The sequence below is a fragment of the Marmota flaviventris genome, chromosome 3 (genome assembly GCF_047511675.1).
Source record: "Marmota flaviventris isolate mMarFla1 chromosome 3, mMarFla1.hap1, whole genome shotgun sequence".
Lineage (NCBI taxonomy): Eukaryota > Metazoa > Chordata > Mammalia > Rodentia > Sciuridae > Marmota > Marmota flaviventris.
In genome coordinates, this window is record NC_092500.1 from 85,830,581 (window position 1) to 85,848,591 (window position 18,011).

Here is an 18,011-nt window from a genome sequence, read left to right on the forward strand (position 1 = left end):
AGCCTGTATGCTAAAGGCTTGGGTGGTCACTACAGCACTATTGAGAGGTATTGGAACCTTTAGAAAGTGAGGTCTAGTAGAAGGAAGTTAGGTCACTGAGGGTGTGCTATTGAAGGGGATATAGGGACCCTGGCCCCTTCCTCTCTTGCTCTGGGTCCCAGCTGCAATGAGGTGAGCACCTTTGTTCCACAAATTGTTCCCTGCCATAATATTCTACTATAGGCCCAAAAGGAATGGGACCAAGGGACTGTGAATTTCAAGAAACCTCTGAAACTATGAGCCAAAATAAATCTTTTATCCTTATAAATTGATTTTCTGATATTTTGTCACAATGATATAAATCTGATTAACACATCTACTATTCAGTAATTCAGTACCCATAATCTTTAATGTTTACTAGAAGCCAGGTCTCGGCTCTCAGGTGCTGGGGGTGCGAAGATGAATAACAGTATCCTAACTTCTTCTTTTGCTAATAGAATAGATAGGTTAGCCTATGAAGCTTCTACTTTACAATGCACTTAAAAATACTGTGAAACAATATTTTTAAAGTGAAGTTGGAAGAATTTACCAGAAGAAAATCAAGGAGGGAGAAAATATGAAAGAGTAGTTAACAGACATGTATAATGGAGTAAAACAGACTAAAAACAGGGAAGAGTACAAGAAGGCAATAAAGACTGGTAGATAGGCAATATTCAATGAGACAATGGCTGACAATTTTCTTGAACTGAATGATATGATTCTTCAAATCCCAAGAAAGAAGAGAAACTTTTTTTTTTTTTTTTTAAGTACGTCCAATACTCTGAAACCAGTACTCTGTGTGTGAGGTTTCTCATACCAGCTTATATCTTCTGCTCTTTGGGCACCAATCAGGCATCCTACAATTCAATGCTGACACTACCTAGAGTTGGCACAGGAGTCCTACTCTGTCCCACAAGTCTGTACCCCTCTTCTATCATAAATCCTAGGTTGCCACCTGTACTTTACAGAAACCAGCTATAAGTAGGGTTCCCATACCTCTTTCTCAGGTGTGGTAACTTACTATAGTGGTTCTCAAAATGTAGGCAAATGTTTACTTTTGCTTACTAGCCTATTATGGAGGATATTAGGATATGGAATAAAGAGTTGTGTAAAGAAATACATAAGGCAAGGTATGTGGGAAGGGTTGTGGACATTCCATAACCTCTTTAGGTGTGTACGCCAACCCCAGAGCTCTCAGAACCCCATTGTTTAGGGTTTTTATGGAGGCCCCATTTCATGGCATGATTGATTAAGTCATTGACCATTGGTGATTAAGTCAATCTCCAGTTCCTCTCTCTTCCCTTGAGGTTAAGGAGTAGAGCTAAAATTTCTAACCTTAAAGTGACCTTGTTTCCTCTGACAACCAGCCCCCATCCTCCAAGAGTCACCACACTAGCATAAACTCACTAGCATAAACACACTAGCATAAAGTTGAAGAGAACTTACTATGAAAAACAAAAGCAATTCCTCTAGACCTTTTCTGTCAGTCAGGGATTTAGAAGCTGTATGCCAGGAACCAAGAGTGGGGGATGAACAAAAAAAGTCTAGAAAGTCCTTGATTCTGAGGCAACTTCTAAGGTCTTCCAATTCCTTTGAACTCAAATGTGCTCAGCATGCCAAAGATTATACTTTGGGGTATGGTATTCTGAGCTCCAACATCCCTAAGGACCCTCCCCTGAGTTATTTGAATGCTAATGTATTCATCACACAGTGTTCTTACCACTGTACACCCTTTCTATCAGGGAAGTTGCCAGGCATGATCCTGGTTCAGGAATCTGGTTCTTGGAAATTAGCAGGGAGATGGTAAGAAGGAATGTTAGAGTCTACCAGTGATAAGCTGGGTGGAGGGACATCTTCCTGTGACAGAATGTGGACTATGGAAGTACAAGTAACAAATGGTAGGAAAGATGGAAAAAGGGTAAGTAGAACAAGAGACAGAAGAAGAGAGTCTTCACAGCTTCAGGAAATAAAGCAGGAAGCTACCAGAGGTAGCTTGAAAAGAGTTGAATAGCTATACCAGAAGCACCTCATGGTAAATGCCAATTTCCAAATCATGTTTATTTAACAAACTCTCATACATGGCGTAATCTGTACCATGAAGTTGGGACCATTAGCAACATTTTACAAACAATGAAGCTAAAGCACAGAGATGTTAAATAATTTGTCAAGTCTTACTACTAGTAAGAGGTGGTTAGGATTAGACTACGGTGTTACATTTCTTTAAAAAAAAATTAGTTGTAGATAGACACAATACCTTTATTTTTAATGTGGTGCTGAGGGTCAAACCTAGTGCCTCATATCTGGTAAGCAGGCGCTCTATCACTGATTTACAGTCCCAGCCCCTGCTGCATCTCTTAATTCAGAAATTTTCTGTATGTATCTCTGTCAGTGCTCAAAATTAAGTTCTGCTACTTACTAATTCCTTGATCATCCAAGGCCTTGGTATCCTCATCTATATAATAGACACAATAATACCTACTTCATATAATTATGATAAAGAATAAATTAAAACTACATGGCATTTAGAACAATTTCTAGAACATAGTATTCAGTATTGGTAGTTTTCCTCCTCTTCTCCTTTGCCCCCTTGTTATTGTCATACTTTTTGTTATTTATTAATTATTAACATGGTTTGGATGTGGTCTGTCCCCAAAGTTTAATGTACTGGAAGCTTGGTGCCTAGTGTTGTGCTACTGTGAGTTTTTTTCTTTTTAATTATTCTTAGTTATACATGACAATAGACTCTTTTTTTGATATACTTATATAAACATGGAATATATCTTATTCTAATTAGAACAGACATGATGCCAGTTCATGAATCTGGATCTTGGCAATTATCTGGGAGGTGGTGAGTTATGTCTGATTAATTTCACTGTCTTTCCTATTCCTATTCCCCCTTCCCTTCCCTTCTTTCTCCTCTGTCTAATCCATTTAACCTTCTATTCTTCCCCTCCCTACCTTGTTGTGAGTTAGCATCCACATATCAGGAGAACATTTGGCCTTTGGTTTTTTAGGATTGGTTTATTTCACTTAGCATGATAGTCTCTAGATCCATCTATTTATTAGCAAATATCATAAAGTCATTCTTATTTATGACTGAGTAATATTCCATGTGTATATGTATCGAAACAATTTTTAATCTATTCATCTGTTGAAGGGCACCCAGGTTGGTTCCATAGTTTAGCTATTGTGAATTGAGCTGCTTTAAACATTGATGTGGCCACATCACTATACTATGCTGAGTTTAAGTCCTTTGGGTATTTGCTGAAGATTGATATAACTGTGTCAAATGGTGATTCCATTCCTAGTTTTTTGAGTAATCTCCATACTGCTTTCCAGAGCAATTGCACCAATTTTCAGGCTCATCAGCAATGTAAGAGTTGACCCTTTTTCCTCACATCCTTGCCAACATTTATTGTTACTTATATTCTTGAAAATTGCTATTCTGACTAGAGTAAGGTGAAATCTCAGTGCAGTTTTAGTTTGCATAGCTCTAAGTGCTACAGATGATGTTGTATATTTTTTCACATATTTGTTACTATTTTTTCTTTTGAGAAATGTCTGTTTAGTTTCTTTTCCCATTTATTGATTGGGTTATTTGTTTTTTGAATATCCTGGAAATTAACATCTTATCTGAGGTGCAGGTGACAAAGATTTTCTCCCATTCTGTAGGCTCTCTTTTCATGGTCTTGATTGTTTACTTTGCTGTGAAACTTTTTAGTTTGACACCATCCCATTTACTGGTTTTTTATTTTACCTTTTATACTTCAGGAATCTTGTTGAGGAAGTTAGTTCTCAAGCTGACATGTTGAAGTGTTGGGCCTACCTTCTAGTAAGTTTCTAGGTTGCTGGTCTAATACCTAGGTCTTTGATCCATTTTGAGTTGAGTTTTGTGCAGATAGGGGTTAAATTTTATTCTACTACATTTGGATTTCCAGTTTCCCTAGCACCATTTGTTGAAGGTGGTAAGCTTTTTAAGAGGTGAGGTATAGTAGAAGGTAATTAGGTCATGAGAGCTCCATCATCTTAAAAGGATTAATGTGTTCTTGAAGGAGTTGGTCTGGTCTCATGGGAGTGGATTAGTCCTCTTGAGAATAGTTTGTTATAAGTGATCATGGCACCACCTCTGACTCCCTTCTTTGTGTGTGCCATTCTTATACATGTTTCCACCATTGTGAGGCCATTATTAAAATGGAGCAGATGCTGGTGCCATGTTCCTGAACCTATGTGAGCTAAATAAACTACTTCTCTTTTAAAAAGTACCCAGCCTTGGGTATTCTGTTTTAGCAATACAAACTACACTAACATATTCCTATTGTTTCAGAGTCTTAAAGACGTCAAAATTTTTCATTATTTGTCATTTTGCTAATGAAAGCTCTATTATACTTAGTGGAGAATATTTAAAAGGGAGTTTGGGAGGAAATATTTTTATGATCTTAAATTATAGAATGAATACAGAAAGGATTTCTACATGTTTCACTGAGGATAAAAAGTTTCTCAATCCAAAAGTGATATAACATCCCCCTTTTACTTTTAATTTGACTATTTGTCAGTGGATTAATGTAAATATTCTTTATATTACAGCTAATTGAAAAGTTGAAATTGATTTTAATGGAAACTCCACCATTTGATTTGCAAGAACAAAATGTAATACAATACCAAGGATCAATTCTACAACTTCAGGAGCTCCTTCATCTTAAGTTTAACAAAGCCACAGAAATACTTCTCAGAGTATGTGTGAACTTTCCAAATAATACTAACATTTAAAAACATTAAAATTTTGTACTATACAATAAAATAATTCAATTTTCTTAAAATATTAAAAGGGTATGGAAAAATTAGGATAACTTGAAGCACACATATTTAATGCAGATTTAGTAACTGTTAACATTTTTAAAGAAATATCATCGATATAACTGAAGTCAATTTTCTGATACATGCCAAGGTTTACTAAGTTCACTATGAAAATAAGTTTACAAAACAGTATTAGAAATTCAATTTGAGTAAATCATTTGGCACAAGATTACAAGTATTGATATTCTATTTTTCTCTAACTTTTTATTTTAAAAGCACTATATTTGAATGTGAAATTTGAAGAATAGTACCATGAATCCCCAAATACTCGCTATGTCGATCTAATTCATTTTTTATCTTTACTGAGCTATAATTGATATGTATTAAAATCAATAATATTTAAATGTCTGGTAGTATTCTTTATCTCTATATTTTCTTTACCATTTGAAAGTTGTTGTTATTACATTTTATCCCCAAATAACACTATAACCATAAATTAATATACCTAACAAAAAATTATAATTTCATAATTCTCATATTCAACATCCTGTAATTTCCCATGAATGGCTTTTATAACTATTTTGTTTTAGCTTGATTTTTAAAATGAGAATAATCTACAGGCAGACATTGGTTTAGGCCATTAAACCAATTATTATTTTTCCTTTTGTCTAGAGCACAGTCCTTTGTATCAGTTTGGTAGAATATTTTGTAATTTAAAAAAATACTACAAAGAAACCTTCCACTAAATATCTTTTACTAAGCTTATTGTTAGCATTATTATTCCTATTTTAATTTTGCACCTGTTACATGTGTAGTTGGACAAAAGAGGTAAGTAAATATGTATTCTAATTACTAGTAATCGAGATTTTTATCTTAAAAGAGGTACAGTATTTTTTATAATCTTTTACATAATATCAAATTTGAAATAGAAATATCAATATGAAGAAAATTTTATTGCATAAAAAGTAACTAAGGGGCTAGGACTGTGGCTTACAGTAGTGCACTTGGCTGGCATGTGTGAGGCACTGGATTCAATTCTCAGCACCACATAAAAATAAATAAAATAAAGGTCTATCAACAACTAAAAAAAAAAAAAAGTAAAAACTAAGAGAACTGGAGGTGTAGCTCAGTGGCAGAACATTTGCCTAGAATGCAGGAGGCCCTGGATTTAATCCCTAGTACATGCACTTAAAAAAAGAACCAAGACTAATTATAGTAAATAGCTAATTCCAGATCTGGAGAAGGAAAAGTAAAAGATGAGGCTATATTACCTTATTGTGTTAGATAGCAAGCAAACACTTAAAAGATTAAGGGGGTCATATCAAAGGGACAGGGATCAGCTTAAAAGGTGTCTTATTGGCTAAAAATGGAATAATTTGAATAGCAGAAAGAATAATAACTATTATTAATTATAACACATTAAATAAATAAAAATCTAAGAATCTATGGTGATCCTTCAAAAAGGGGAAATGGGATGGGGGAGAAACAATTGTTTGTAGAAGAAGACCATCCAAGTAAAGATGGAAATATAAGTTAGAAAATGACTATTTTCCAATCCCCAATATTATAATTGATTCAGATAAGGATCCTTAAGAGCTACCTAAATGATGATATGAAAAGCTGTTAAGGAATGCATTATTCTCTTAGTTCCAAAGTATTCGACCTCAGATTACTAAGCAATTAGAAAAACAACAACCACAGCAACAACAACAACAAAAAAAACAAAACAAAACAGAAAAAGTACCTTGCAGTAAGAAGTGATATTAACCAAGTGACCAAGTTTTTATCATTAATAGTTGGACATCAGATGCCTCCAGATGCAATATGAAGAACATGATATAACTTTATTTATGGTTCCTTTTAAAAATTTGCTCTTTTTAGAATATTTTGATATGTTTATAGAAGCATAGAATATGTCTTATTCTAAGATCCCAGTCTTGTAGATGTACACAATATTGAGATATGATGCCTTTTTTGCTGAAAATATTTGATTTAAATTTAATTTAATCCCTAGTCTTTCCAGTGCAGAGAAAAGTAAATGGGATAGAGGACCAAGTTAAACAATACCATGAGGAAATAATCATGTAAATCTACAGTTTAGAACAGTTCTAAGAATCTATTCTAGATACTCCAAAAAGTTAATGTTACAGAAAACAAGTGTGGAAGAATAATCACTTTTAAAAATAAATCAGCAACAAGTACAGTTTGCAGAACTTTTTGTACTATAGCCATCAAATATGTATTGATTTATTTAACCCCTTTCTGAGAGCTTATTTCTTGAGCAACAGACATCAAACTATTAGTCTGTAAAATTCTTGAGATCATCCTTAAGTGTTTAATGGTAGATGATAATCACTGGAGTAGCAAAACACATGATTCATTTGGATTTCATGAACTGGATATTGTGCTTTCTAGACTTGTGTGTTTGTGATAGGCTGACCTCAATTTACAATTTAATAAGTTACAGAGAAAGAAGCATGCATAAAGTTGAAATGAAAAGTCAATATTCTGATGTTAAAATTAAAAATGGTAACACAATAATCATCCTAGATTCTACCTGGGAATAAAGGATCACCTGTGTTTTGGATTTTGTTTTGGATCAAATTCAGAGCCTCTCTCACTGAGCTACAACTCCAGTCCTTTAGGAACCACTTTAATCATTAGATACCTTAAGAGAAACTGAGTAGAAAAAGGAAAGGTATATTTAATTATATAAATGTTTGCATCCTTAGGAGAAAGTTTTTAGCAGTCCTTTGTCATTTTGATCGAAATTTCTTTGTACTAAAGTTATTCTTTTAGTTAATTAATGAAAGGAATCTAATACATAAGGAATGAAACAACTTGTTTAAGTTGTATAATTTAGTAGGACTCTGGACCTATATAATGTTTTATTTCTTCTCTTCCATCTAGTGTTTATTTTTTCTTTTACAGCAAGCTAGTACTTTAGCAGATTTGGACAGTGGGAATATGGAAAAAGTAATTCAAGATGAAAATGTTACTCTGTATGTGTGGGCAAACCTGAAGAAGAATCCAAGGTACCCGGATGGGGAATATTTTCCCTATACATGTGACATTAGAGTCACATCATCACTGGCAGGCCTGTTGCATAATAGCATGGTATATGTGGAAAAACCCATATTAGGAAGTCAGTTAACTGGAGTTGTAAATGGCTAAGTAACCTGCCTTTTACCCTAGGAAAGTTACTTAGCCTGTTGAGCTTCAGTTCATCATCAGTAAAATAACACCTCTATTACTTGACTTAATATGATTTGTTTGAAGATTAAGCACAATGCATGTAAAAGTTATAGCACAGTATTTAGTGTAAATAAACTATCAATAAATGTTGGGTTTTCCCTCTTCTTCTTCTACCTAAGCCTCGGCATCCCAAAAAAGTACATGTGGTGAATACTTTCTACACAGCAATCTGAAACTTTTAAAAAACATATACTTATCTTTTTGAAATGTTAAACATAATATATTTTCACACTGATTATTTCCTAGATATTTTTTTAATGTTTTCCCAACTACTTTCAACAAAGAGACATATTTCTGAGGAATGATGTTGATAATGACAAATTTCTGATCACTTGATTTCTGTTTGGTATTAAATTTTGGTATTTTGATTTAATTGAGTTAGTATGGCTATGAATTTCAGAAATTACCAGAATAAAAGTTAGAAGCCTTGGATTCTGGTTCTAGCTGAAAAGACTAATCATATGAATATAAACTTTATTTTTGCTATTTAGTAAAAGAAAGGAGCAAAATATTCCCTAAATTCCACTCACTACAAAATACTGTGGTTTAAAACTAATCACAGACAATATGTAACCTGTTTTTGGAAAATATGTCAGATAGTAGAAGAGTGAAGGAAATTAATCTGTATAGTTTGGTAGGAATAAAAATAAAACAAATAATTCTGTATTCACTACCCAGGTTTAAGAAGAGGATTAAGCTGGTATCTGTTAGTATAATAAGGAATAGTGGAGGGAAAACAAGTTTGGTTTTATTTTGATGATGATGAGGTGATAATATAAACAGGACAAATTTGGTGCTGGACTTTTTAAATTTAAAGTACTATGAGATACCAAAGTGAAACTGGCTGAAAGCATTTTGTTTTCTGAAAAAGAAACAGAGAGAAATCTAAGGTGGAGTATATTTGGAGAAGTCATCAATAATGAACCTGTGGTTCTTAAGTTTTTGGGATGTCATAGGTTTTTCTTAACATCAAATAATTATATACATTCACACTCATAGAAGAGCAGTTTTTGACCTATTAAAGTCCATTTAGGGATGCCTATGCCAGGAAAAAGTAAAACTCATGTTAGATACTCCTCATAATATAAACAGAAATTGAGGCCACAGAAATGACACTATCCAGAGTGTATATAGAGGAAGAAGAGAAGAGAACCTAGGACAGAGCATGGAGTAATGTCAACATTTTAAGGGTGATTAGAAAGGAAACACACAGGAGACTAAAGGTGCTGCTAGAAATGAGGGAGTCAGGTATGGGGTTATGGATCCCAAGAGGGTGTTTGAGAAAAATAGCATCAGCAACTGGGTCCAAATGCTGCCAACAAAACAGGTCTGAATGGGATGTAAAACAGGAGCAAAATGGAAATGGAAAGAAGTAATGCTTAGGTATAAATTTGAAATACACCCAAAATTTCCTAGGATCTCATGCTTTTTGTTCTGACAGGTACAAAAGTATCAAATTCGCTGGAACACAAATTGGATTTGAAATTCCAAAGATATTGGCAACAAGTGACATTGCTCTCCGACTCCTACATACTCACTATGATCATGTTTCTCCACTGAAGCTTGTTCGAACAGAACAAGAAAACAATTTTCTAATGACTGAGACTGTCACAGATGAAGGAACTAAGACTACAGAAGTCAAGACTACAGAAGTCACGACTATAGAAGTCAAGACTATAGAAGAATCAGTCAGCCAAGAGGACCAGGAGGAGTGTAAACCACAAGAAAGTGGCTCTCTCATAAATTCCGAGGATGAAATAAAAGTTGAAGATCAAGATGTTACTGAAGCACAAAGGGTAGGACACATCTAAATTCATATTCTTTTCTTTGTTCAAATGAATGTTGTTAATTTCCCTTTGTTGCAAGATTTTTCCTAAACAACTAGAAATTATCTTTAAAGTCACTTTCTTGCCAGTGCCTCAATTTGTAATGCATGTTTTCTTGCCTTCTGTTAAGAGTCCCTATTCATAGTTGAGCTACTGGTTTCAACAGTCTAAAAGTTCTGCACAGGATGGCTCATTTTTATATTAGGTACACTCCTGGAATGCTTTGAAGCCATGTAATTTTAGTGTATTTTTTATATAGTTTAAACTCACTCAAAGGAACTTTCCATTGACTACAAACTTATAGTAAACACTTTTATAAACCTGAAGGATTATCTTACATTACTCTGTTACTTTCTCAGTATTTTGTTTTCTGAAAAAGCATTTTGTAGAGTAAAAGTTGATTTTCTTAAAACATCACATTCCTCTCAAAACTTGGTGTGTGTGTGTGTGTGTGTGCGTGTGTGTGTGTGCGTGTGTGTGTGTATTATTAGATAAATTTAATAATTATTGTCCTTTGGATGTTTTCTGCTTTCTTCTTGTTCTTTTTTTAAAATTAGAGCTTTATAGTTATATATAGTAGTTGGGTTCATCTGAACAAACTCATACATGCATGTAATTGGATTTCAGTTTATGATTCCCCTTTCCCTCCTGTCCTCCCTCCCCTCCTCTGTTCTCCTTCCTCTACTCTACTAGACTTCCTTATTTATATTTGATTGGTTCTTTTTACTTATACAAAATAGTGAAATTCCTTGTGGTATGTTTATATATGCACATAACATGATTTTTTAAAGAATTTATTTTGCATTGTCTCCCAGTTCCCATCCCTCCACTCTGCCCTTCCATCTCTTTCTTCTACATTACTTCTCTTTCCTTTATCTTTATATTATCTTATTCTTTCTTTCCCCTATCCATTATTTTACTCTAGCTTCTGCATATGAGAGAAAACATTGGACCTGTGAGTTTCTTAGTTTGGCTTCTATTGTCAAGATTTTCAAGCCATTTACTTAATTAATATGTGAAAAAGTTGTCTTTTGAAAATTAAGTAATACTTTTTCAAAGCTAAGGAGCTTATTTGTTTACCCATAGCACATTTGTATTTTAAGAGGAAACCAAAATGTCAGGTTTTCCTACAAATGCTTAAAGACGTAAAATACATTGCTTTATTGATTTATTTTCTTTAAACATTGGAAAGAATTGAGGATTAGATTGGAAAGAATTGAGTTTTAGATTGAAAATCTGAAATAAAAATATGAAAATTTTGATATTCTAAGAACATACATATTGAAAAATACCATTTGAAATATACTAGCATCAAAAATTATAAAAACTCTAAAGCAGTATAGGAAATGGATATGACATAATGCTAAATACAAAGAATAGTATTTTCAGTATGAATATAACTAAATAAAATTTAAGGCTTAAAGGGAGAAGAACCCAGAAATCTGTTCTCAGCTGATAGAGAGGTAGGAAATGAGTGGTTTATTCTCTTTAAAAATTTGCTAGGAGGCTGGGTTTGTGGCCCAGTGATAGATTGCCTGAGTCACATGTGTGAGGTACTGGGTTTGATTCTCAGCACCACATATAAATAAATGAATAAAATAAAGGTCCATCAACAACTAAAAAATATTTTTTTTAAAAAAATTTGCTACTTTTAAAAGATGTTCTTTGAGTAATAAGATTATTTTTTAAAATCTTTATTTTAAATTCCAGGTAGCATAAATTTAATAGAGTTTAACATTATTTTTAGTTCTCTTCACTTTCCTAGACATATGAAATAATATAATCTCTGCTCCCCCTTGAAGTTAGGCATGATATGTGACTCACTTTAACTAATAAAGCAGAGTGGACATTACAAATTGATGACTAAGGGGATAAGGGTAGAATGGATAAATAGAACTAGACCTAAAATTATTTCAATGTACAGTAAGGAGCCAAAATGAAACCCTACTAAGTTAAAATGTGGCAAGATTTGTGATTTTAAATTCATGAAAATGAAGAATACAAGGTATAAAAATTATTATGAGCATGAGAGTATCTAGAAATATTTTTTCTTTTTTTAATTTTTTTTAGTTGTAGGTGGACACAACAGCTTTAGTTTTATTTATTTTTATGTGGTGCTGAGGATCAAACCCATTGCCTCACACATGCCTCACACAAGCGCTCTACCACTAAGCTACAACCTCAGCCCTAGAAATATTTATTCTTGATCTGTCAAAACATTAGACAATTCTCCCCTACTGAACCAAGTTTTATTGTCATAATTAATGTTTTATAAAATTTATAAGCATTTTATATAAGAATTATATTAATTTAAAAATTGTGAAACAATAATTGGAATCAAACATTTGATTCACTCTCAGTGAATTCAAAACCACCGGTTTTGAATGGCCCTTACCAATGTATTCATCTATGCCCTGATTTTGTTATCACTTAATGTTACATTGAACAATTTCAGCTTATAATGATGACAAAGGTACCCAAATGCTAATATTGAAAGTGCTGCAAGAGTGCATCAAGGAAAAGCATTATGCTGGATAGTTAAATGCACATTTTACAGAATACTCAAATAGTCCAAGAAACTCTACATCATGCAATTAGTGGTATAGCAGAAATTGTTTATTTTATGATAAACATGTGATATGATAGCTTTCCAGAGCTTGGAAAGCTTGGTCAAAAACTGTGAATGGAGGGACTTGATGTCATCAGAGGATTTTAAAAAAGCATAGTGATTGAATATCAGATGAGAATAACACCATTTCTAGGGCATATCCTTTCAATGCCCCCAGACAGGTATGTGTGTAAGCTTATGCTTATATGTATGTGCTCTGTTCTTCCAAAACTCCTGTAGCATTCTGAAAAAGCTAATATAAATAAGACTGGAGTCTGTAAGTTTTCCATTGAAATGGGAAAATCCAGTAGTAGTGGTTAAGTACATTATTCCAAGGCCTCAGGAGGATAGAGCCATCTCCTGAGGAGGAGGTGGAGGTGATAGCCAGAAAAAGCAGTCCTCCACCTCCAAGCAACACATTATGCAAGGAGAGAGGGCAGACTTCAACATTCATTAGCTGGACCTAAATCTGCCACCGATGTTGAACAATGAGAACTATCTTTTGTAGTTCTGAGTAGATGCAGAGCAAAAATCACTGCATTTATAAAGACAGCAGTTCAAAAGAGGAGGACAAGATAATTATATGGAATCAGAGAGGTGGGAGATGAAAAACTGGTGGATAAAAGCGGGAGGTTCAATATCTATAACAAATGAAGTACCATAATTTGAGAATAGAAAGGATGAGTTTGATGTAATAATTGGCACTTGCAACTGGCTTAGATTTAAAATGAAATAAATATTGATTCTTTATAAAGTTTAAAATCGGATTAAAAGTTTAATATAAAAAAATTAAAACTCAAGAACATAATAAAAGTATTTGAAGGGAATGTAGGAAATTTTTAAAATTTTTACTATGAAAGTTTTTTTTTAATCAGTGAATCATTCAAAACCATGAATGAAAGATTAGTTAGATTTCAACATTTTGTAGCCAAATAAACCTTACTGTAAACCAATTGGAAGACTATAGACTAAGCAAAATATTTCAAAATATATGACAAATGGTTAATATGTTAATATAAAGAATTTGTACAAATCAGAAGAAAATTTTCCAACATAAAATTAAACAAAAGATGTGAGCAGACAGTGGGTGGGGGGAGTATAGCTAGTTAATAAAAATATGAAAACATATTCAAATAAGGAATAAAAATAGAACCCAAACTATCTATCTATCTATCTATCTATCTATCTATCTATATAATTTCTTATCAAAATGAGTATGAGAGACACAGATGTTTTCATGTACAGTTGTTAGCAGTGTGAATTTGTTCAGTCCTTATTTTGGCAGTATGTAAATGTGCCTATGATTAGAGATTTAACTTTTAATAGTTCATTATTAGGAAATAATGGTACAAATAAATAAACATGTCAGTATATTCATTGACTTATTTTTTATAGTAGCAAAAGTCTGTGGATGAAAATGATTATAAAATATCCAAATACAAATAACTGTTTAAAATGACAATAGGTCTTACATGCTTTTATATGGAGAAATGTGTAGCATGTATTGTTAAAATATTTTTTTAAGTAATGGGCTCTAATTGAAATATGAATTAGTTTTTGTGAGGAGGGAGAATACTATTTGTGACTGTGTAGAAAAGAACCTGAGAACCTTTTTATCAAACTGTTTTGAGGGTGGGAAGAGACCTGAGTAAGGTAAGAGGATGTTATCAGTGATTTTTCCTCTGTATACACTTCCGTATTTTTTGTTTTGAGTAAGTAAGGACTGAGCAGGCACTTTCCTCACAGGAAATGAAACACTATACTTCCTGTTTTGCTTTTAAAGGGGGAAAGTTCACAATTTGCCTGTGCAGCTGCATTTGTGCTTTTGCTCCCATCATTGTGAAATTCCTTCCTCCCATCACCCTCATCCATCCACTTTACCTAACTTCCTTTGATCTTTCAAGTCTTGCTTAAAATTCACCTCTGCAACTTTCCTCAGATTAAATGAGATGTCCCTCCCCTGTTCTCTGATCTTTCTGTTATAATGGTATTAAACACTAAAGGATGACCTTGAGGATAAGAATTTATTGATCAACTTCATATTTACATAGCACAGGGCCTGTTAAAGGGTAAGGGCTCTGTGACTATTTATTGAATGAAGGGAGGAAAAAGTGAATGGATGGTTAAGTGATGAAAAGCAGATCCTGGTTTCTTGTAAGCAACTTACAGTAAGGCCAGCCACCATGTCATAAAGATTTAGCTCCTTATGCTCACATCCAATTATTCTGTGTTTTAGGGAAACTTAAGACCCTTTCCATTGGAGCTGGGTGTTCTGGAGATCATTTCTGCTACCTTTCAGGATTCTACAAGCTTGTCACTAGGGACCTTCTTCTTGCAGCGACCCAACATAGAACGTGGTGATGGGAAGACTCTTCCCACCACAGTGGCAGCCCCTGGTTGCTCCTCACATTGGGGCTCTTGAGTTTGCAGTCATATTTAGGTATGATGTTTGAGTTTGTATTTCTTTAAAATGACAGGCACATGGGAATGCTCATAACCCTAAATGTCATCCATAACACTACATTTTTGTGTGGTAAAATGCATTCTGTGTAAATTAAAGATTACCCATAAAATGAATAGACAGCTTTACTTTTTTGTTTTTCTTTGTTTTCTTTCTTTTATGTTTGTTTTGTTCTTCTGCATTGGAACCTGAACCCAGAGGCACTCTACCACTGAGCTACATCCCCAGACCATTTTACTTTTTATTTTGAGACAGGGCTTGGCTAGGTTGTCTAAGCTAGCTTAGAATTTGCAACCCTCCTACCTCAGCCTCTTGATTTGCTGGATTACAGCACCCAGTTCTATGTTTGATTTTTAGAGGAAGAAGATTCTCTATTTTTACATTTTTTGTTTACCTCCATAATTTTAGATTGGCATATTTTAATAAATATGTCTCAAATCTTTGTCTTTGAAAACTGATTATAATGCAAATATGGCTTAATAATACAAGAACTTGTGACTTCAGAGACCTGAATTATGATTTATATGTGAGGTAATCAAAATAATCAATATTTAATACTTGGTTAGCTTAAAAAATTAAATCCTTTACAGATTGTAGTCATGTGTTTCTTTTTGAGGAGTCTATTAAGAACTTGACCACTAGAGGGCTCTTAATACCATATCTTAGTTAACTTAAAATGGATACTACTAAAAGTATAGTAGGTATTGTCCTCCTAATTAATAGATCATTAAAAAAATTTAGAAAGGCCTAAATTAAGAGTACATATTTATGAAAATTTTAGAAATAATAATTTCCCTCAGAAATAATGATTTAAGAGTTGTGCTTGATAGAATATAGGTCTTTGAACTTTTTTAAGGGATGCATTTTGGAGGAATTTATTTATTTTTTTTATTGGAGGAATTTAGATAAGAAGGGAAGGAAGATATTCTGGACAGTATGTGAAAGGTATGGATATATGAAATAGCTTTATGGATTTGGGAATTTCTTGGCATCATCATGGATAAATTAAAATCCATGAACATAGCCCATGTAAAAAAAACCTAATATCAAAGTTCCTTAACATTCAGCAACCTTCAACTTTCCACAAATTGACTTTGCAAGTACATTTCCATGATCATAACTTGGACCTTGTTCTTTTTTCTTTACTCAACAAATATTTGTTGAGTGCCTGCCTCTAGGTTCCTGGCCCTTAGGAGACACTGGGGAAAGGACAAGTAAGGTTCCTGCTCTTAAAATTTTATACAATTCAGGAGAACCCAACAATAAATAAGAAAAAATGGACAATACCAGATGATAATAAATGCCATGAACAGGATTAAAATGGTGGTGATATTAGATTGGGTCTTTAGAAAGGCCTGCCCACTGAGGTAATTTTTAAGCTAAGATCCAAATCACAAGAAAAATTAGTTAATGACTGAGGTGAAAATAGTCTTAGGACACAATTATAATTATTGCAAAGGTTGTAAGGCAGAAGTGAGGACCAGGAAGAAAAAACATAGTGTGATGAAGTCAGAGAGTGAGGCAGGGCCAGATAAAGCAGGGCCTTGCAGGCCTGCATGAAAAGTTGGGGTTTTATTGTAAATGCAACAGGAAGCTATTAAAAGACTAAGTAGGAGAGGGACATGATCTGATGTAAGGCTTTGAAAGATTATTCTGGCTGCTGTGTAGAGAACAAATTGGGAGAAGCCAGAATAAAAAATATAGTATCTAGTTTAATAGTACTGGTAGAACATAGTCCAAGTCACAGTGGCTTGGACAAAGGTGACAATAAGAGTCCTGGGAAAATGGATATATTTGGGATATGTCTTGGAGGCAAAATAAACACATCTTGTCAACTAGGTAGATGGTGGTACAATCTACTGAGAAGGACAAGAATGGGAGATGATGGCATTGAAACAAGTTTTGTTTGGGTCATAGTAACTTTGGGGCCTACAAATAGGAATGCCTAGTACACATTTCCTCTGGAGTTCAAAGGATTGTCAGACACAAGTACCATGAACATGTTCTTGTGCTGGTTGTTCATTGCACTTCTAGAAGCAACCAATGCACACCATGTATGGCTTGAAAGGCATTAGTAGCTGCTATTTGGGAACCATTGGCCTTTAGACAGTACTTTATTAAAGCCACAGGAGTGAATGAGACTTTAGCAGATTCAGGATAATCATTACTTTTATCCAAAATGAAGCAAATAATGCTATATTTCCAAAATCATCTTCTATTTCTGTCAAGAAATTATTCTGAAGTCATGGTTAAGTTATCTTTAAGTAGAATTCAGATCAATTAATGTTTTTATGTAGATCTTTGAATGACAAAAAGGTTTGAGACATTCTATCTGTAAAGTGTTCAGTGCTGACATTTTGAGGATGTGCAGTATCAGCATTACTACTTCTTTAATAGTTGTTGTCAGCAGTCTCCTGTATTCTCTATGGATACTTTTATGATTTTTGTGGGTTTTGGTTGGTTTAGTTATGTTTGTATATTTAAATCTTTTATCTATTTTGAATTTATTTTAAAATGAGAAGAATGTATCTAAATTTATTTTATTGTGAATCTTAGCCAGCTGTCTTAATACATTAACCATATAAACCTTCTATTGACCTGAAATGCCATATGGCAAATTTCCAAGTGGATTCTAAGACCTGTTTTTGGAATCTCTATGGTTTTCACTAACCCATCCAATTATGAGTCAGATTGTGTTTATAAAAATTCAGATTGTAATGCAAAAAAAAAAACCCTCCAAACAACAACAACAACAAAATACAAAGTACATGTATAATGGCATAAATTGGCATGAACATACTTTATATACAGGGATACGAAAAATTGTGCTCTATATGTATGATAAGAATGCATTCCATTGTTATGTATTAAAAAATAATAAAATCAATAAAAATTCAGATTGCACACATATTAAAAGAATTTACATGACACAACATGAGTACATTCATAAATTTACAATGAAAAACACTTTTCTGGTGTTCCACAAAGTTCTTCCATATTATAAGCCAATTTATATATATATATATGGAGAGAGAGAGAGAGAGAGAGA

General features: G+C 33.5%; 1 protein-coding gene across 5 annotated transcripts in view; it reads left to right on the forward strand.

Annotated features, from left to right (window-relative positions):
* Dnai7 (dynein axonemal intermediate chain 7) overlaps nucleotides 1-18,011 on the forward strand; it is a 73,745-nt gene that overhangs the window by 23,275 nt on the left and 32,459 nt on the right. For all 5 annotated transcript variants that reach the window (XM_071610050.1, XM_071610052.1, XM_027934226.2 and 2 more), the window contains 3 exons: nucleotides 4,603-4,749; nucleotides 7,744-7,847; nucleotides 9,509-9,863. In XM_071610050.1, coding sequence (XP_071466151.1) covers nucleotides 4,603-4,749; nucleotides 7,744-7,847; nucleotides 9,509-9,863 — 606 coding nt within the window. The remainder of the gene's footprint in view (nucleotides 1-4,602; nucleotides 4,750-7,743; nucleotides 7,848-9,508; nucleotides 9,864-18,011) is intronic.